General features: G+C 37.3%; 1 protein-coding gene across 1 annotated transcript; it reads left to right on the top strand.

Moving 5' to 3' along the window:
- The first annotated feature begins 4,158 nt into the window (after positions 1-4,158).
- CEP57L1 (centrosomal protein 57 like 1) lies at positions 4,159-19,699 on the top strand. Its single transcript, XM_058174192.1, has 12 exons — positions 4,159-4,463; positions 4,845-4,876; positions 6,685-6,808; positions 7,696-7,875; positions 8,174-8,295; positions 10,424-10,540; positions 10,842-10,919; positions 14,596-14,691; positions 16,456-16,524; positions 16,611-16,837; positions 18,644-18,788; positions 19,289-19,699. The coding sequence occupies exons 1-12, from the start codon at positions 4,442-4,444 to the stop codon at positions 19,496-19,498; spliced, it is 1,422 nt and encodes a 473-aa protein (XP_058030175.1). The 5' UTR covers positions 4,159-4,441; the 3' UTR covers positions 19,499-19,699.
- Positions 19,700-22,469: the final 2,770 nt, after the last annotated feature.

The following is a 22,469-nucleotide window of genomic DNA, read 5'->3' as shown; positions in this document are numbered from 1 at the left end:
CTGGAGAAGAGCCTAATACTGGGAAAGACTGAAGGTAAAAAAAGAAGGGGACGACAGAGAATGAGGTGGCTGGATGGAGTCACTGAAGCAGTAGGCATGAGCTTAAATGGACTCCAGAGGATGGTATAAGACAGGAAGGCCTGAAGAAATGTTGTCCATGAGGTAGCAATGGGTTGGACATGACTTCGCAACTAACAACAACAAATTTTTCCAAAGTAAAATTTCAATTATTACTAAAATAACTATTTTAATACTTCTAATAAACCAAAACTAACATGCATTCAAAATAAATGAGATGTATAAGTCCTATTAATTTTAAAGCCAGGATTTCCTGCTAAATAGTTTGACAGTTGTTAGTAAATGAATATTCTATTTGATCTACTGTAGAGCATATATAGAAAGGGGACATATACAGTACATCACTAATCTAAAAGGTGACTAAGTAATATGGCTAACAACTAGCAAACAAAATATATTCAATAACCTTCCAGTTATGGGATTTAACTACAAAAATACAAAATACAAAAATATAATAGACATATTATGAAATACATACAAACCTTCTGTCACCTCAAGAGAAGAAAAGTAATGGACAAAAAAAGTATAGTATAAGATTTGGACAGTAGACAAGTATTGCAACAACTGTTGTCTTCTAATAAAGATCACTCCTGGAACCTAGTGTTTGTATAATGTGGGATTATATTGAAGAAACTGGCTTTTGCATAAAGAACAGAATTAAAGAACATGAAAGCAATATTAGGCTTAAGAAACATATGGCAATTACCTTGAATATCAATCACGAAGACCAAAACAAAAAATAAACCTCTAGAGAACGTCAACATCATGGCAAAGTGTACGAGAGATTGCTGTAGAAACATTGTAAATTTACAAACATTCCAATAATTGAAAGAAGTAGAATGATTTATATGGTGGCTGTTGATTAATTGTGGGCATTCTGCTCCATCAAACACAGGTACCATGACGGTTGCCATTGGCCTGGATAACCTGGCCATCCGTTGATTATAATGGTTTTCTCTAGACTTTTAAATTTAAAGACAACTTTTTAATTAGCAAATATTTCGATTTAGGCTCATTTAAACCCATTATTTTCAACTGATATAGACATTTCCAATGCTATTACTGAATAATAGTGCAATCCTAAACTTATTTGCTAAGATACAAGTGCAATAAGTTGCATAACTTCAGGTAATAAGGTTCAGGCTTGCTGCTTTGGTTTATTTTTATTATTATTTGGTTTTTAAGGGTTAGGATTAAATAAACAAAACACCTTTCCTTCGAGGGCTGTAATTAAGGGGAAAAAATGAATCTATTTGTAGAGGCATACAAGATGGGAGGACAAATTTTGTCTTCATCTCATCCAAGTCTTCAGGTCTTTTATTTTATTTTACAGAATTCCAATAGATTGATTTGACTACCAGACAGCATTTCCTAGTCTGAAGGTATTTTTGATTCCAAGATAGCATGACTGATATGCTACATTTGGAAGGAACTAAATGTGCAGACTAACACATCTGAAGGATACCAGTGGGAGAAAACTGCTTCAAAATAAGAACATTTCAATAAAACCTCAACTTCTTGGAAAAAGTTTTGTACTGCCACACTAGTGGTCTCGCTGCTATATTCTGTCTTCCCACAGAGTTAGTCAGCAGACAAATGGCTATCAGCCAGTACAGTACCCCACTTACTCTTGTTCTTTTTTTTGCTGCTAAGGAAAAATTGAGATATTTTTTTTTGCTGCAAAGGTATAAAAAAGAAAATAAATGCTTGGAGTTGTTGCGGTGTGTGTGTTGGCAAGTTGCCTTCAAAGGAATTGATGAGAAGATGATAATGGCAAGGTGTCCAAATTTCTTGGCTACAGTTCTTCTAATGAGAACCTGCCTACAACATAACCCTAGAGGAAATGCTATAAAAGTATACCCTATGAAGCAGACACTAGATTGAGTTAACTGCTTTAGCTTTCCAAAGTTCTATGGCATCACAAGATGCATGAAAGGAGCTTAAAAAAAAGCATTTTCGGTAGCACTAATAGTAGTGTTGTGTTATTAAATACATATTTCAAACACGTGACTTTTCTTCCTTATTAGATGCCCCCAAAAGAAATCTGTGGAGAGCATATTCCCAGAAAATTAGACTGTTTATAAAGACATTTCAAGCTTGCTTCAGAAAATAAGGGGATGCCAAAAGTCCAATACTCCACTTTTTAGTTATTTACTAATATAGTGCATTGTAATATGATTTATTTTGCCACACTGATGTAAGAGTCCTAAATATACACAACTGTTCTCAGAACTGATGAATTCTCAGTACAGTTGTAATTATATAAAACGTTTACATTATATAAATGGCCTTTTAAAGTCACTGAACAATTATCTGAAGATTTAATATGGTATAGATGGAGGTAGTGAGGGTGGTTTTGGAAACGTTGGGAAACAGGAAAAAAAGAAGAGAACTAAGTTTTACACTGTTTGTTTCCTCAAGCTAACAAGTGATTATCATATCAGGAGGAATTTCTAAAGTATCCACTGAAATAATATGTGCAGATGTTCAGCCAAGTATTCTGGATAGAAAACAAGTTTTAAAAGTTCACATTCCAAGCTGGTCTTTCTAAACAGTTCATTGCCAGTTGTACTGGATCCTGAGAACAAGAGCCAAAAGAGAAGGGAGTTTCCTCATATTGCTGCTCATATTGCAACTATTAACATGAATTTTGTTTGGAATGCGGTCAGGAACTGTGAATGATTCAGAATGCTGAAGGTTGAAATATGGTCATATTTTGTGCATAATCCAATAAACTATCTCAAAAGGTTTGATACAATAGTTTTCTTGAAAGGCAATGAATAATAGCATTTTTCAAACTTTTAAAAAAGTAATCTTATGGGAAAGTCTAAAAGGAAATTTGAATAATAAAGCATATTTATTGGGTTCAGCATTTTCTGAAAGTTTGGTTTATCCTGTATTTTGAGGTAAGATTTTACAATATACATTTTAAAATAAGAATTTCTTTGAGCCATCAATAGTCAAAATTAGGGTTATTAGTGAAAAACTAATAGTTTCCATGTGTTTCAGTCAGACACCCTGAATGTTTTCCTGTACTCTTATGTTGATATACTTTTAAACTCAGAATTTGAATACATGACCCTCAAATAGCTGGTTTGCATTTTGCTCTAAGGCAAGTTTTTTTTTATTGTAGCCTTTGATTGTAGAGTTCAGAAAAATAAATATCAGGATCAAAATCCTACGTAAATTTACTTGGGAGTAAATTTTATCAAACCGACTGTGCAGTTTTATTCAGATTCATTACTGGTGGTTAGCACATAAAATTGTTTTTATTTCTATTTAAATGGTAATGGATTTGGGTGACGACCTGTGATTTTAAAAGCTGCATACAATGCACTACTGTAATTTACTGTAACAGGTGAAAACAACCCTTCAAAAATAATATAAAGGTAGAAAGAAAAAAACAGATCTTGAACCACAGAAAGCGGCAAATGCTTCATACGTTTGGGAGCAGTTAGATTAAACCAGAGTTTAATCACAATGGTTTAGCATTGGGTGTAAATAGCAGAAACTAGCAAAGTCCCCTTCCCTCTTTTTAACCCTTTCTTAGCAGCCCTGCCTCTACGTCATTCTAGACCAGAGGTCCTCAAACTTGGCAACTTTAAGATTTGTGGACTTCAACTCCCAGAATTCTCCAGCCATCATAGCATAGCTGGCTGGAGAATTCTGGGAGTTGAAGTCCACAAGTCTTAAAGCTGCCAAGTTTGAAGACCTCTGTTCTAGACATTTAACAAGCGCTGTTCCTGGGGTGGGGGGACCGTAATGCAGAAAAAGTCCATCTCTGCATAGCAAAACACTGAATTAATTACATTCCGTGGGGAAGCGAAGACACTTTGATTACATTTTTCTTATGCAAGACCCTCGCCTTGGGATCAAGCCAGAGATGTCCGCAACCCTTCCGCACGAGCCAACAACCGGCAGGCATCTGATTTAACAGAAGAATAGCAGCAAACCCCCTATTAGCCGCCTCGAGCGCACAGACCTTCTCTGATTGGCGCAATAACAGCGGGCAGAAGAGTCTGGGCAGAGGCGGGTCTCATCCGGGTCTCTGCGCCGGAGGCGGAGATACGTTTGAGCGGGAGGGGAGGCGGTCTATTTAAAAAAACGGCCCCCTGGTGAGGGCGCTCTAGTAAACAGGCTGTTTTCTATGGTTGATTGAGGATATCGAGTTCCGAAGTAGGAGCCTAGGGATAGTTGGCCGCCTTTTTGGCCCCCGCGTGGATTTTGCACCCTCTGTGAGGAGGCGGCGGCGGCGAGGGTCGTCTGCTGCTGAACTTCTGTTCGAACTTTCTCCTTCGGATTGTTTTTTTTTTTTGTGGTGGGGGAGGAGGACTGGCCTAATCGTTTGGAGGGGACCGACTATATGGCCTCAATCAGAGGGGAAGGTACTGTAATTGTGTATTGGCTTCTGGGCAGCTCTGAATGGGAAAATGTCTCCTATTCCGCTTTTCTGATTTTCGTTTCACGCAGAAATGGCCGAGTCAATCGGTGGTCCTATTAAGCCAGCAAAGCTGGGCTGGGGAATTCTGGGAGTTGAAGCCCTTTAGGATTAAAGTTGCCAAGGTTGGAGACCCCTGTATTAAGCTCACAGACTGTCACTTGTGGCTTCCTCAAGGAAGGAGAAGTGGTAGTGTATTAAATGTGTGTGTGGTGATGAAAATAATGTGTGTGTTAATTCGAAACAAATAAAGAATTTAAATATTAGGGATAAATTATTCCAGCTGAAAGATGGAACAAGTAATGGGGTTTTTTTGTTTTTGTTTTAGTTGAATGCTGTTCTAGATCCTACACAGTGGAGGTGAGTAATGCAAGTTGTAACAATCCATCTGTTTTAAAGTGATAACTTGGGAACAGAAAAGGCCTCAGCCTTTTTATATAAAGTGAAATGATCCTGCTTTTATGTTGAATTTGTCAGTCGGATTCTATTGTTTTACGTATCTTTTCTTTTATGTACACTGAGAGCATATGCACCAAGACAAATTCCTTGTGTGTCCAATCACACTTGGCCAATAAAAAATTATATTCTATTCTATTCTAAAGAAAATTGGTGAAAATCTAAAATGATCCTTGAATGTGGTATCCTTCCACATTTGATTCAAAATACAAAAGGTAAAAATCTAAAAAGAAAAACGTTGAGGAACATAGTATTTGAATTTTGATATGGATTTGAGGCACTTTTCAAAAGTAGAATTCTGAGTTATGATATGTGAAACCTGATGGAAAAAGTCCTTATGACAAGAACTGTTGAACAAAGGAAATTATTTTGAGTAGTCAAAATGTTCCTAGAAGGCACTCGACATCAAATATGTTTTGGATTACTGTACTTGAAATATACAGTCACATAATATAATGCCAGGGGAGTTATATTTATGCTGTAATGATTAAATAATTAAGTATTATGAATCCCTCAACACCTACATTTGAAATTCATGCATATATTCATAGATTCTGTTTTCCTGCAATTTACTTGCAACTAATTTTATTGGTTTTAGGGGAAGAGGATAGATTTCCTGGCACTTCTGCTTTAGCCCAAGGTGACAAAGTAACTTTGGTGGCAGAAAGCTCTGACTAATAATAAAACCATTGATGAACAGAAACAGAAACTCCAAATTAATTCCAGTCATAAGCAGTATCTGCTCTTTTGTATCAGCAAATAGATCCAAACAATTTAGTGGGATCTGAATGAGGCCTTACAGCAAGTGCATACAAATCATTTTCTTTGCTGATTATGCAATCTCATTGAGCACCAGAAGAATTTGCAAAAAGTACTACAAGATTAGAAAATTAGTTGGGAAAGAAACAGGTGCTATCCTATTGTCTGTAAAAGATAGGATAGGGGAGTTATCAGTAATTGATAAAAATACTCAATAGCCTGCCTTTACCATTTTGCAACCATCTTCAGCACAATGTTCCATTATTATAATACAATTGTATTTAGTGAGATCATTGACTCTTTTATCCTACATATTTTATTACATAAGCAGTGGTGGGATTCAAATAATTTAACAACCAGTTCTCTGCCCTAATGATTTCTTCCAACAACCAGTTCATCAAACTGCTCAGCAAGTTAACCGGTTCTCCCGAAGTGGTGCGAACTGGCTGAATCTCACCACTGCATATAAGGCTCATGGAGTTTCTCCTAAAGCAGTTTATATATCTGAAATAAATTTAAGTCTGTATAAGCTAGTTATTAGGCTCCCTGATCTATAATTTCTCCAACAGAATTAATTAAATTTGTTAGTCTAAATTAGATACTATGATTTGATCATAAGTGTGCTCTATGAGGCTTGCATTCAAACAATTTTCACTACTCTTGTGATCCCACAGCTCCATAGAACCTTTTTTTATTTAGTCATTTTTACACATTTGAGAAAATTTTAAGACATAACTCTGGTGCATGAATCTTTGCAGGGGTTTTACAACACTATTTCATCCCTTAAGTGTCAATTTGGGGTCCTTTTTCAAATGTGACATGCTGTTAAAGTTCTATGTAATTCTCAAACTAATGAAAATTCTGTGTATTCCTGATCTAAGTTTTTAAGAAGAAACGGCTGAATAAATGCTTATGAGGAATTATAAATGCTACTGTTATGTATCTTTCTGTAGTCTGTGGATAGTGAATCAAAACATAGCTATATTGGAAGTTTTCTTCAGCCTCCAGAAAGATTAAAATCTACTTTTGCTGATCTCAGGCCAAAAAGTGTTATCAACTTCCCACCAAACAACCAAGGTAAAGTACAGTATAACATACTATTAATGAGAAGCGTGGTCAGTTTGTCTTCTTGGCCCATGTTTAATGTCTTTTAGAATATGGTACACATAGTCCTTGACTTGCAGCCATTCATTTAGCAACTGTTTCAAGTTATAGTGGCACTGAAAAAAAACTTGACTCTGACCCAGCCAAGGTATACTGTCAAGGTCCTGTCCCAGTGTCGTGAGACTGGGCAGATCTGGATGAGGAGAAACTGATTCTGAATTAATCCTACCAGGACTGAGTGTGGCTATCAAGGCCTGCTGATCCTATATTTCTCACCTTTAATTTTAAATGGGGCTGCATTTCCCCATTCAAGATTGGTGTGCAATCTAGGAATGGTCCTGGACTCTCAGCTCTTGTTTGTACAGACCTTTGAAACAGTTACTCACTGACCTCATATGCCCATGTCCTGCCACTGCTTTGTAAGCTGCTCTGGTTGCCAATATCTTTGCTGGTGCAATTAGAGCTACTTGACACATTTCCTACCTTTCCAAGATTTCTGTCCATCTATTAATAGCTGATAGGGTTGATGCACTCTGGGTCCCCTTGATTAAACAGTGACCCAAGAAGCATGCCTTCTCTGTGCCGGCACCTGCTTTGTGGAATGAGATCCCCAAAGACTGGCAGGGCAAGCTATTATGCATAAATAGCTAGCAAACTCTACTCTCTCTTACTCTGATGATGTTACGTAGGCTGGTAACAAAATATCTGCAAGAAAATACTAAGAAGCCAGCATTTTTTAAAATCTGCTTAGATACTAGAAGTGTAATATCACACTGTTACATTGTGGAATGTAATAATGTATAGTTTTTCTTTTAATGATCAAAACTGAACAATTAAAGTTTAGTCAATCTGTTTACCAGCTCTAGTGGCAGCCCTAAAAACTCTTCAAGAAAAGATCCATCGTCTTGAGATAGAGAGGATACAGGCTGAAAATGACCTGAACTGCTTGTCCAAAGAAGCTGCACAATACAGAAGAGCCTTGCAGCAGGAATCAAATGAAAAGAACATAGTTCACCAGGAGCTGATGGAAGAAAAGAAAGGTAACTTCTCAATAGTATTGGTAGCAGCTGTTCCAGACTACATCTGTTCTATCTTAATCTGAAAGACCAGTCATAAGTATTGCATTCTTTTTTGCATTCCATCTTAATATATAAGTAAGGTTATAATATGGTTAAAGATATCTTATTAAGATTACATGTTCTTTTAAGAAATTGTAGGAAGTATGTAACAAATATACATACTTTGTTTATCTCTGTCTATCAAATTTGTTTTTGTAATCTCTAATGAAACGTACTATTACAATTAAATTTCTCTCCCCTGTTTTTCCCTTCCTTTTAGATGTGAGTGTGCCATTAAGGGCAGCACAATCACGCTGCTCTTTGCTGGAAAAGCAACTTGATTACATGAGAAAAATGATGCTCAAAGCAGAGCTGGAAAAAAAACTGGTTCTGGAGCAGCAGGTATACAAATTTAACAAATCATTCTTAACATTTGTTTCTCCATGTGGTGTTTTATGTTAGTTTTCTTGATGTGGGTTTCTTCGTAATCTTGCATATTCAGATCAGTAGCACATGAATCATGGACCTGCTGTTGCTGGTAGTTCTTGCAGATTCTTGAGCTTTTTCTAATAAACCACCTGCTGATTAAACTGAGCTCTTGACAAGCTCACAGATGACAAGTATTAATTTTTTCTCCCTTGAACAGATGGATATCTAGAAATAAAAATGAAAAATGCTCACCTAGGCTTTCTACCCAGATCTCTTAATATTAGACTTTTCAGCTTTATCACGTTTTCAGCATAGGCTTTTTGAACATATTTTAAAGAAGTTTTAAAAGAAAATATTCTTTTCTATGAAAGAAATGTATTGCTTATTTCTTAACTGCATGCATCAAGAATGATTCTGATGCTGAAGAAATGCACACATACCTTACCTACAGATAAATGAGGATTGATTGGATGTTTGCTGAAAGAAATGTAGTGGAAGTTCGCATTTTGGAACTTCTTACAGCTAGATGTTATTTATCAGGAGTAATTAGGAGGTATGAGCTATTAGCAATGGATCTAGATTGTAGATAGAGAGATACAGGCTGAAAATGACCTGAACTGCTTGTCCAAAGAAGCTGCACAATACAGAAGAGCCTTGCAGCAGGAATCAAATGAAAAGAACATAGTTCAACAGGAGCTGATGGAAGAAAAGAAAGGTAACTTCTCAATAGTATTGGTAGCAGCTGTTCCAGACTACATCTGTTCTATCTTAATCTGAAAGACCAGTCATAAGTATTGCATTCTTTTTTGCATTCCATCTTAATATATAAGTAAGGTTATAATATGGTTAAAGATATCTTATTAAGATTACATGTTCTTTTAAGAAATTGTAGGAAGTATGTAACAAATATACATACTTTGTTTATCTCTGTCTATCAAATTTGTTTTTGTAATCTCTAATGAAACGTACTATTACAATTAAATTTCTCTCCCCTGTTTTTCCCTTCCTTTTAGATGTGAGTGTGCCATTAAGGGCAGCACAATCACGCTGCTCTTTGCTGGAAAAGCAACTTGATTACATGAGAAAAATGATGCTCAAAGCAGAGCTGGAAAAAAAACTGGTTCTGGAGCAGCAGGTATACAAATTTAACAAATCATTCTTGACATTTGTTTCTCCATGTGGTGTTTTATGTTAGTTTTCTTGATGTGGGTTTCTTCGTAATCTTGCATATTCAGATCAGTAGCACATGAATCATGGACCTGCTGTTGCTGGTAGTTCTTGCAGATTCTTGAGCTTTTTCTAATAAACCACCTGCTGATTAAACTGAGCTCTTGACAAGCTCACAGATGACAAGTATTAATTTTTTCTCCCTTGAACAGATGGATATCTAGAAATAAAAATGAAAAATGCTCACCTAGGCTTTCTACCCAGATCTCTTAATATTAGACTTTTCAGCTTTATCACGTTTTCAGCATAGGCTTTTTGAACATATTTTAAAGAAGTTTTAAAAGAAAATATTCTTTTCTATGAAAGAAATGTATTGCTTATTTCTTAACTGCATGCATCAAGAATGATTCTGATGCTGAAGAAATGCACACATACCTTACCTACAGATAAATGAGGATTGATTGGATGTTTGCTGAAAGAAATGTAGTGGAAGTTCGTATTTTGGAACTTCTTACAGCTAGATGTTATTTATCAGGAGTAATTAGGAGGTATGAGCTATTAGCAATGGATCTAGATTGTAGATAGCAGAGAGATTCCCATTTATGTATGTTCCTACCCATATTGTAAATTGTTGTTAGGGTAGGCATTTCATTTGACTACCATGTCCCTGAAATACAAATCATAAATATGTCCATTCTTTGTCAACTTGCCATTCAGCCTTCAATTATACCCAGAGATCTTGCTGTGGGCAATCTTCTGTGGGCAACATTTATCTGTACAACCAGTGCTACAGGTCTAAGCTTCCTGTCCATACCTATTGTACTTGTTCGATCACACCTATATCTGCCGTTCTTTGTAGGGCTATTGGTTCACCTTAAAATATTTGTTTAAATATGGTTTGCTATCAGTTGCATATTTTGTACATATTTTACAGACACATCTTCGGAAGGAAGATGACCAAAATCAGATGGAACTCTGTGCAAAACTTGAAAAACTTGAAGTTCTAGAAAAACAGTGTTGGACTCTTATTAGCACTCAGAAAACTGCAGAAGTAAGAAAATATGGTATCATCCAAACAGACCAGGAGCATGTCTTTGGTTCTCTCTATCTAATGAGGGCATTTTCAAAGAGGTCATAAGAAGATGATAATACTCTTCAGCCTCCTTCATTCCTCCCAGCCTCTTTTCTATCAACAGCAATTTGGCTTGGGAAAATTAACTAAAGCATTTTTTCAGCCCAGGGCACCATTTACTTTAGTTTTAATTTACCCTTTTGGGGATTCTAGAGGCTATAAATGGTGAACTGCCTGCAATCTATAAGTTCCCTATCTATTGTATTTTTATTTTTTTCAGGAAAAGATCAAACATTTGGAACAGAAGCTTTTGGAAGAACAGCATCAGCGCAAGCTAATACAAGATAAAGCTGCACAGGTAAGGAAAATCAATATCGATATTGCCCTAGAGCAATGATGGCAAGCCTTTTTGCCATCGCGTGCCAGGAGGGGGGGCCGGGGGTGTCATGCGCGTGCATGCCCACACCCATAATTCTATGCGCCCTGCCGCACAACGCCCCGCTCCCCTCCCCCCGTCTCCTGGCACGTGATGGCCCGGTAAGCCCATTTCTCTCTCACATCTGGCTACAGAGCCCCTTTAAGTGTCTGGGGAGGAAGAAAACGGCCTTCCCCACCCCCCCGGAGGCCCTCCAGATGCCAGAAACGGCCCGTTTCCCAAATTCCGGTTGGACAGGAAATGACGTTTATTGCTATCCCCAGCCTCCAGGGACTCCTAGAGAGGCTCCCCAGACTCAGAGAGAGACTCTGGAGCCAGGTGAGAGAGAAAAAGGGGCCTTCCCCACCACCACCCAGGCCCTCCAGAGGCAGGAAACAGCCTCTTTCCCAACTTCTGATGGGCCCAGAAGGCCTGAAAATCAGCTGGCGGAGCTGAGCTCGCGTGCCCACTGATATGACTGTTGGAAGAAATATCCATCTGGGTTCAGTTCCAAGTGGGGACAAAGACACTGGAAACATGGAGACTGCTTGGAAAGATGGTTTAATGGTGGTCAGGATCACATGGCTTGAGTTCCTGAACAGAAAAGGGGCGAGATCCTGTGTGCTCCCTGGCTTTATGCTTTCTCTGAGCTTTGAACTTTCTGGGGCACAGGAAGAGTATCCTGATTGGTTGTCAGACTCCCAGGGGGTGGGAGTCTTAGCTAGCCTTGCTGGCTGATGTAATCTTCCCAGGTGTCATGTGGTGAGTTTCTGTTGCTAGATGGGTCCTATTATGTTGCAGATGATGCTGGCCCATTGACAAAGGTGGGGAGAATGAGTTTCTACCTCTGACCCATTGACAAAGGTGGGGGGAAATGAGTGAGCTTGGCTGAGGCTTTAATGGCCCATTGACAAAGGTGGGGGGGAGTCAGGAAGCTGCTTTGTCTTTAAAACATGTTTCTCCATTTCTCATCCAGGGAAATATATTCTGCCTTTTAAATATTTTCCAAAATATTTCATTCTTCCAGGAGTGGGGTGGGTGCTAAATTCCTACATGACTATGCATGCCACCAAATGATTTTTTTTTAAATTAACTCCTCTAGTGGTAAACGTATCTAGTATTCCTCCATTCTCCTATATTACCCCCAACAACAACCATGTAAGATGAGTTGGGCTGAGAGAGTGGTTGGTCCAAAATCACCCAGCTTGCTTTTATATCTAAGGTTGGACTAGAACTCAGTGTGCTGGTTTCTAGCTTGGTGTCTTCACCTCTAGACCAAACTGGCTCTTTAGTTGAGCCAGTGTGTTAATTTCCCTGTCAGCAATATTGCATGTTTTAAGAACATTTTATAATATGACTTACATGTTATTGTAGCTGAAGATGTTAGCTTGAACATTAGTCTCAAAAATGAATTCTTGTTTTTAAACAGCACAGCCATTACATGTCATTTCTTTAATAAGACAATTGGATATGAATATCTGCTAATTAAGATTGCTTGTTACAAATTTTGTCAAAAAGTTCAAAGGATGTGGTTAGGATTCTCGGGAAACTTCAAAATACACTGTGTTAGTTGGGCCTATAAAGGTCATCATTTAGTTTTGTGGTTCAAAGAATGCAGCCCATGAGGTTTCTCAATTGGCACTGATTGCAAAAAGAAAGGAGGGGCGGGCCTGTCAAACAATACTTGATACTGTGATGAAAATAATAGTTTTATGCTAAGCAGATATTTTAAAATAAACTTAGGCATGAAACAGCTGACAAAAGTTCCTGGCTAATGTAGTGTAAAAGTATAATGTATATAGAATAGAATAGAATAGAATAGAATAGAATTGAATTGAATTGAATTGAATTGAATTTATTGGCCAAGTCTGATTGGACACACAAAGAATTTGTCTTGGTGCATATGCTCTCAGTGTACATAAAAGAAAAGATACCTCCATCAAGGTACAACATTTACAACACAAATGATGGTCATAGGGTACAATTTAACACTTAATGATACAACACTTAATGATAATCACAGGGCACAAATAAGCAATCAGGAACAATCAATATCAATATAAATCACAAGGATTACCAGCAACAAAGTTACAGTCATACAGTCATAAGTGGAAAGAGATTGGTGATGGGAACGATGAGAACATTAATAGTAGTGTAGATTTAGTAAATAGTTTGACAGTTTTGAGGGAATTATTTGTTTAGCAGAGTGATGGCCTTCGGGAAAAAACTGTTCTTGTGTCTAGTTGTTCTGGTGTGCAGTGCTCTATAGCATCGTTTTGAGGGTAGGAGTTGAAACAGTTTATGTCCAGGATGTGAGGGATCTGTAAATATTTTCACGGCCCTCTTCTTGATTCATGCAGTATACAGGTCCTCAATGGAAGGCAGGTTGGTAGCAATTATTTTTTCTGCAGTTCTAATTATCCTCTGAAGTCTGTGTCTTTCTTGTTGGGTTGCAGAACCAAACCAGACAGTTATAGAGGTGCAAATGACAGACTCAATAATTCCTCTGTAGAACTGGATCAGCAGCTCCTTGGGCAGTTTGAGCTTTCTGAGTTGGCGCAGAAAGAACATTCTTTGTTGTCCTTTTTTGATGATGTTTTTGATGTTAGCTGTCCATTTTAGATCTTGCGATATGATAAAACCTAGAAATTTGAAGGTTTCTACTGTTGATACTGTGTTGTCTAGTATTGTGAGAGGTGGAAGTATGGAAGGGTTTCTCCTAAAGTCTACCACCATTTCTATAGTTTTGAGTGTGTTCAGTTCCAGATTGTTTCGGTCACACCACAAGGCTAGTCGTTCAATCTCTCATCTATATGCGGATTCGTCATTGTCTCGAATGAGACCAATCACTGTTGTGTCATCTGCGAACTTCAGTAGTTTAACAAATGGATCGTTGGAGATGCAGTCATTGGTGTACAGAGAGAAGAGAAGTGGGGAGAGCACACATCCTTGGGGGGCCCCTGTGCTAATTGTACAGGTATCTGATGTGATCCTGCTTAGCTTCACCTGCTGCTTCCTGTTTGTTAGGAAGCTTGTGATCCACTTACAAGTGTGTTCAGGTACCTGTAGCTGGTTTAGCTTAGTTAGAAGAGTGTCTGGAATGATGGTATTGAATGCTGAACTAAAGTCTACAAAGAGGACCCTTGCATAGGTCTTTGGAGATTCAAGATGTTGAATCTTGAATGTAGGATGTAGTGCAGAGCCATATTAACAGCATCATCTGTTGATCTATTTGCTCGGTATGCAAATTGCAAGGGGTCTAACAGCGATCTGTGATGGTTTTCCAGTAGGAAAGCACTAGCCTTTCAGAGGTTTTCATGACTACAGATGTTAACGCAACTGGTCTATAGTCATTCAGTTCCTTGATGGTGGGCTTCTTCGGCACTGGGATGATTGTGGAGCGTTTGAAGCAAGAAGGTTTGAAGTAAACCATTCTTAATTTACTGTAAATTGTACAACTTCTGTGATGGATCATGCAAAGCAAATTTTTAAAGGTATTTTTCCAGGGAGCCCTTACATCACACTATGACATTCCAGTCAGACTCTTATATCAGTCATGTACTCATATTTTTCATCTTATTTATTTATCTGACTGCTGGCTGTTAATAATTTACTACAGCTCCAGACAGGTCTTGAGATGAATAGAATTCTCTTGTCGTCACTTTCACCTGAAAAGGAGGTGAAGAAGAAAAGCAGGAAAAAGAAAGTCATCAAGGTAAAATGTTAGTTTTCAACCATATTGTTAATAATATTGCAAAGTTAGGCAAGCGATAACTTTCCATGTATTTTGTCCAAGGCAGGTTTCCTAGGAGTGCCTCTTAAGATGCATATTTAATCTCAGCAAAGAAATGTAAAATGTGCCCAAGCATTTCTGTGATTAATAGATCCTACTCCTATTTCTAGTTTTCAGATAAATTCACCTGAATTCTGCTTTTCCTCAAAACTAGTAGGCTATTAATCAAGCCTTCCAATTGGATTCCAATTTTTTTTTCTGGGGATTATCCCAAGACAGCATTTTCATTAGACATATTTTGGTTTTTCTAACTTTCAAAATGATCAATGTTATTTGGTATGCTTTTTGACCATCTTTTTCTTAAACTAAAAAACACAGATTGGATCATTTTGTAAATATATTTCTTGAATATATTTAAGAATGATCCATTGAAATCAATTGGATTTAGGTAGTTTGGATTAGTCATTTAAAATTATAACTAATTTAAATCCCATTTATTTTAGTAAATACGTATTGTATGATTAAGTCTGAGCCCACCTGACTTCCTAAATTACATCCAGTTTTCTATTTGTGTATAAGATTTTTTCTTTCTTTATGGAATACCCATCGTCCCTTATTCTGAGGTTTATGGAAACATTCAGAAAATGTTTGATAAGCGATGCAAGAAAGCTATAAAAAAGGGAAGGCTGGCAAACAAAGATCAAACACAAAAAGGATTAAAATATTTCCGTAATTCAGTATATAAGAAATACTTTGAATATTGATATCATGAAACTTACATGTTCTAAAGAGAAAGCTATAACCTTTCATATTTTGTCAAGTCTCAAACAAGTTTCGAATCTTGAAACAATTATCTTAAAAGTAATAAGACATAGGATTAATAAAGAGTTCTCATTCATCTCCCTTCTTCAATTTATTTATTTATTATTTGTATTTTTATACCGCCCTTCTCCGAAGACTCAGGGCGCTGTACAGCAAAAATAAAACATAAATATCGAAAAAAGTTTAAAATACAATAACTATTAAAAATCTAAATTCAATAAGCTGAGAATTTAAAAATTTAGAATAAAATTATTAATAAAATTATTCCCCTTAAAAAAACCATTAAAACATTCAATTAAAATTGTATCAGGCCAGCCCTGCTTGGTGAAAAAAGAAGGTTTTGAACTCGCGCTTAAAGGTCCGAAGATCAGGGAGAAGTCGTAGCCCAACGGGTAGTTCATTCCACAGGGCCGGAGCTCCCACAGAGAACGCTCTTCCCCGGAGGTCGCCAGACGACATTGTCTGGCGGACGGCACCCTGAGGAGGCCCTCTCTGTGGGAGCGCACAGGTCGATGGGAGGTTACCGACGGCAGTAGGCGGTCCCGTAAATATCCCGGTCCCATGCCATGGAGCGCTTTAAAGGTGATAACCAGAACCTTGAATCGCACCCGGAAGACCACCGGCAACCACTGCAGCCTGCGCAGGAGAGGTGTTACCTGGGAGCTAGGGGAAGCTCCCTCAATCCCCCGCGCGGCCGCATTCTGTACCAGTTGGAGCCTCCTGGTGCTCTTCAAGGGGAGCCCCATGTAGAGAGCATTGCAGTAATCCAGACGGGAAGTAACGAGGGCATGAGTGACTGTACATAACGAGTCCCGATCCAGGAAAGGGCGCAATTGGCAGATCAGGCGAACCTGATAAATTAAAGTTTAGAACCTCACTTCTTTTTTTTCCAAATGAATAATAAATCCAGGTTTTAATTTTCAGAATAATTCTAGTGTGAAGAGAACAGAACCAAGCTTTCAGGGTGGAATGTTGCCTTTTGTTGCTGGCAAGGTAAGCATTGTGTCTTTGTAAGTGAGAATTTAGTCAAATTATTATTTGCTTAACAAAACGTTATACTTTGCTGCTTCTCCCACAAGTCTGCCAGCTCAAGTCACTCTGTTGTTGCTAATGTACAAAGTGTCCTGCATATGATGAAACACCGGAACCCTTGTATGACTTCACAGTGTCCAGAAGGCACTGAAAGGAGGACTTCAAAATGGACTGGTATTTGCAAACCAGTGTCTTGTTCCACGACTTCCTGTACTACTGAAACACTTTCTGACCTTCTTCTGGGTATGCAAGATGAATTGGGACAAATGAGTTTGTAAGTATTTGTGTATAGTTTTCCATACAATCTCTGCAGTGTCAGTGGGTATTTTAACAACATATACTTTTTGATCTCCTGTCACCTACCAGATACTGGGGCAATGTAAAAAGCACCAATCTTTCTTCTCCACCTGTCCCATCCATATATAGGCAGATGTGGAAAATGGCAAATTGCTTTTTGAAAGCAGGTGGTGATATAGGTTGATCCCATTCAAATATTAAAAAAAAAACACCTGAGATGCTATTTTTGTCACATCCACAATGTTAGTAGGAGCAGGACTGAACTTTAGAGGCACCTTACTAAAAGCAACAAAGTATCCTGAAGTTCTTAGTAGCACAATAGGCAGTTTTTGGCACATGTGACACTCCATGAACTGCATTGGTTGCTAGTACAGGTAGTCCTCAACTTACAACAGTTCATTTAGTGACTGTTCAAAGTTACAACAACACTGAAAAAAGTGAGTTATGACTTTTTCACACCTACGACCATTGCAGCATCCCTGTGATCACATGATCAAACTTCAGAAGCTTGGCAACTGACTCATAGTTATGACCATTGCTGCGTCCCAAGGTGATGTGATCACCTTTTGCGACCTTCTGACAAGCAAAGTCAAAGGGGAATCCGGATTCACTGAACAACCATGTTACTAACTTAACAAATGCAAGGATTCACTTCACAACCGTGGCAAAAAAAAGTCATAAAATGGGACAAACTCACTTAATAGTTCACTTAGCGACATAGGTTTTGGACTCAATTGTGATTGTAACTTGAGGACTACCTGTCTGTTTTGAGCTTCAGTTTTAAGGTGCTTGTAATTAGCTCTAAAGCTGTTGGGGTGGGGTTAACTGTCTCTCCAGGTGTATCTACCCATTCTGTTAGATTCAGCAGGAAAAGCTTGCTCTGGGCCCTGTCCACTCAGGAGTGTCATCTGGTAGGTCCCAGAAACACAGCCTTCTCTGTCAGGATGCCTGCCCTTTGGAATATCATTCCCCTGGAGATCAGATACTCACACTTTGGCTGTGTTAATTATTGTGGTTGGTTGATTTTGGTCAACTCCTGTTATTTATGATATACCTTACTAAGGTAAAATAACCAATGTGTTATTTATGATGTACCCTACTAGAAATGTATGTGATTTACAAGCTTCTTGTAAGAAACATACTTTTCTAGTAGGGTGCGCAACTGCATGTCTAAATAACAGCTGTCTAGTCAGCTGAGAATATTCCATCTCTTTAATTCTGCTGCTTCTCCAGTACCATCTGGAGTTTCATGCGGCAACACTTATTGGCTGCATTTATTTCTCATGGCCAATTAATCTGCACAAAACTTGAAATTTGGAGCTCCTCTGCTCAAGTAATATCCTCATTCCAGTAGTCCTGGACTTACAACCATCTGTTTAGTGACTGTTCAAAGTTACAACGGCACTGAAAAAAATGATGTGCAGCCGATTCTCTCACAACTATTACAGCATCCCTATAGTCACATGATCAAAATTAATGTGCTTAGCAATTGGCATGTATTTATAATGACTGCAGTCTTTCATGTGATTGCCATATGCAACTTTCCCAGCTGATTTCTGTCAAGCAAAGTCAATGGGAGAAGCCAGACCTGGCTTAATGACCGTAATTCATTTAACAACTGCAGTAATTTGCTTAACAGCCACATTATTTAGACTTTAGTATTTTATGACTCTTGATGTAGAAGTAATAAAGAAACCTACAAGGATGAACAAACAAAATGTAGATGTAGAGTAGAAAATAGCTAAATTGTGTTTAAACAACTGATAGAATTTTTCTTCAACAGTGAACATCAAGAACTATCAAAGCAGATAGAAGAAAGCCAAAACCAGGACATTCGGGAAGACCTAGAACGTGAATTGGATTATCTCGTGAAGCAGATGGAAATTAAAGGAGAACAGATTTCACAACTGAAAAAGCACCAGGATCATGTAAGAGACAATACTGAAATCAGAAGATGTGATTAGTTAGAATGTGCCTTGTTAGACAGCCAATGTTTAGAACTGTGATGCTCGGGGAATGGAAAAACAAATTGAGAATAAATTTTATGACATTTCATACAGTTGAGACAATTATGAATGTGCTGGAAGGACTAAAGATAGACATCTATACAAATGTTGATATACATCATTGCTTTGCTGAATAATATGCACTATCATGCCACTAAGAAATGTTAAATCAACTGTTATGTATTACTTTATTTATTCAAATACAGCTCTAAAAAAATCTTATTACCCATTTTAATCCTTGCACTTAAAACCAAACATATCCATATTCCAAAATTATAATTAAAAAAACATTTGATAATGCTTTTTCTTCCTGTAACATACCTAAGTCTATTTGAGCAGATGCTATAAAGAGATTGCTAGCTTTGCAGCAAAGAGCCTATCTCTGCACATCAGAATTATTGTGCATTTTTTCTTTTATTTAGGTTTATAAACTAAAGCAAAGAGCTCAGAAACTGAAGAAAGAGCCAGCATATTCAACATCAAGGCCTAATGAATTAAAACGAAGCAAAGAGACTGTAATCACTTCAAGTATTTGTTCCACAAATAAAACCACAAATTCCCTTCGGCTACTAAAAAGTGCTCAGAAGCTTCAATCAGTATTGAAGAAAGATGATATTGTGTGGGAATCATAGCTTTCACGTCTGATTTCATACATCACTACCTGCTGAGATTTGATTTTATAAGTTTGGTTTGCCTTAATAGTGTACCCACTAATTCTGAGAATAAGATGTGAGGTAAATAAATTCCCTGTTTTCTGTACTGGCATTTAAAAATTATTTTAACAAAGCTTGTACACTATTTTTAATTAAAGGACCTATCACTGTGTAGTCAAATTATTGTTTGCCTTTCCATACTTTCTTTCATGAGAGACTTTGAACAAAAAGTATTAGTTTGCATCTGAATTGATTTATAAAATACCTAGTGGTTCATTGTTTTATTTCTATAAAATATTTATAGACTGTTTTTCAGTAAACCAATAAACTTTGAAGTCTTAAAAAATATTTTTAAAAACTTTAAAAAAAACACAGTTCAGGTCTAGGTTAAATCTGTATGCTTGCTTGTCTCACTGGTATTGTTATGCACCCATCATATTCTGCTAGTTTACAAAGCAGAAGTGTTACATGAGCATACTAAGGCACCCCTCTCACTGTATGTGAAATCTTTGTCAGAGTAAAGAACCCTGGTACTGCCAAATATAAATACTAAAAACCAAATTTATCTGGTGCAAGCAGTTTGGAGGGTTCACGGAATCCTCCTTTTTAGCACCCCAAGAATTGATCACATCACCACTGAATACTCCAGAGAGGAGAAATTGGGTGCTTTAGCAGAATAGTCAGGGAAAGAAAACCAGTTGAATGCATCTCATGGTTATCATATTCAATTCTTACTTTTTTAACACCTGATGGCAAACCGGCTCTTAATAAATGAATGTATGAAGATGGTGTGGATTTGCAGTTGTTTAAACAGTATTTCAAAAGGGCTTTGTTTGTGATATCTAACTTTCAAGCAGAACTGTCTGAATATTTTGAGCACCTACAGTCTCATTGAGGCCTACTAACCTTTCACATGGTTTTAACCGTCTTTAGAACTCAGCAAAACATTTTCTCCCACTTATGCAGAAGGACCCTATTTATTTGGTCATTTTTTGATTAAAATAGAGCAATATGCCATCTATGAATCAAGCCCAGGAAGTTATTTTTTCAGCCCTCAGCTTTTGTGTATAGATGTTGTTACGGTTACCGCAAAGCCTACCCAGGCACTCTGACAAACGTCTCGATTGCATCTTTAGTTTTGATCACTAGCTATAGAAACCTGTGGGAGATGTTTGCTGCTTCTACTATTTCTAATAACGCAACTGAGCTCTTTGCTTTGCTAGAAGCTGTTTACCTTCTGTGCTTGTGAAGTTGTGACCTTTCTATTGAGACCAGGTATCGTATTCTCTTAAACTATGTGTTCCAGGACAGAGAGCAAAAGTAATATAAAATTAGTTTTATTTGTCCCAGAAAGTGCATTTCCTTGTTAATTTATGCTAAAATAACTGCATATGAAAGACCTTCAAAGAGGAAAAGTACTGGACCCCGATATACAGAACCAGGTCTTGCTCTGCTAAAGAAAGAACTACAGTAATCAAAATGAACAGCGGCAGTTTCACTCTTAAAGATTTTTTTAAAATGGTTTTCTGGAAGGAGGTTAAATGCTATGTTTTTAGAATTATCATTCAAATGCTTCAAAAATTAAGATAATTGGAGAAGAAATTCTGACTTATTTTCTCTTTATTCTCTCTACCTCCCCTCCTCTCCCTTCCCATCATCATAACAAAGGTCATTTCAATTTTGTTTGCTTTTAGGGGAACAGGCATTCTTCCTAGTATGTATTATGTCTATTTTGAAATCTTATATATGGGTTGCTGGTATCATTCTTAATCTCATTACCTAAGTCGGCTAGCACAATCATGCCTGTGGCTTTTTCAGGGGGAGAGACATCAACTGATCATGGATAATTTTTGAAATTGTGATCTGGCATTTGAAAATCCTGTAAGCGTCAGTTATACAATAGACTTGTTGCTTTAAGAAAATACTTAAAAGTTTCATAAGAAATTGGGGTGGGTGGGTGTTATTTTGTTAAGGCGGAAGCAGTCACTCTGATTTAAGAGACATGCTTAAGACAAATTTTAAATCCCTCACAGTTTTAATTTATATATTAATTAGATGGAGTGCTTTTTCTAAAGAAATTGCATTGCATTTTCCAAATTTGATATGTTGTGTGGCTTTGGGCAACAAGTCAAGAAAAGGGATGTGCTTTTCCATAAGTCAGTAGGAAATTATCTATGTGGGTTCAGCTGCAGTTTATGTAACTAGAACCCATATGATTTATTCTGATAGAAATTGTGCTACCCAAATCACATTGAGAGTCAGTTCCTATATAAAAGCTACACTAATTAAGAACTGGGACTATAGAGTTATGTTCAAAGAGGAAAAATGGACAATTCTATGTAATTATCAAAATCTTTGATACAAATGATTATATTATTATGACCATAATAAAGATTTGATTTGATACTGGTGATTAGGTATGTTTTCGCTGTCTTTCAATTATATATCAAATGTCAGGATAAAATAATAAAAAATAAACATTTTAAAAGACTCATGTCTGAACCCACCAGAATGAGCCAAAGATGAGAAGCAGTGTTAGAAAAATGCAGTCAGTGTTCTGCATTAATTACCATGTTGGACGTGACTTGTTTCAAATTCCTTTCAGTCATTAACCTCATTACTCTGCCTTGCACCAATCACTATCTTTTTAGCTATCTCACAATCTGATTTTTGGGGGCAGGAATGGAGAGAAATAAAATGATGTATTGCACCCTTGAGTTTCTTGAAAGAAAGCTTACATATAAATTAAATCATTTATATTTATATCATATTGCCACCACAGAACAAGCGGAGGACAGAATTTGTAATGGAATTGACATTTGAGGCAACAGATATATTAAGTCAATTTTTGACCTTTGAAATATTCTGTACTAATACTCAGCAAGGAATCTCTGATGTATTCCAGATAGGCAACGTATAACAGTCTCAGTACCGAGCAAACTCGTATATA

Source organism: Ahaetulla prasina, chromosome 1, assembly GCF_028640845.1.
Source record: "Ahaetulla prasina isolate Xishuangbanna chromosome 1, ASM2864084v1, whole genome shotgun sequence".
Taxonomy (NCBI): Eukaryota; Metazoa; Chordata; class Lepidosauria; order Squamata; family Colubridae; genus Ahaetulla; species Ahaetulla prasina.
This window is presented reverse-complemented; position numbering and strand designations above follow the sequence as displayed.

Coding starts and splice junctions, on each gene's coding strand:
- CEP57L1 (XM_058174192.1), top strand. CDS start 4,442: ATGGCCTCAATCAGAGGGGAAG. Junction 4,464..4,844: donor GGCCTCAATCAGAGGGGAAG/GTACTGTAATTG, acceptor TTTTTGTTTTAG/TTGAATGCTGTTCTAGATCC. Junction 6,809..7,695: donor CTTCCCACCAAACAACCAAG/GTAAAGTACAGT, acceptor TCTGTTTACCAG/CTCTAGTGGCAGCCCTAAAA.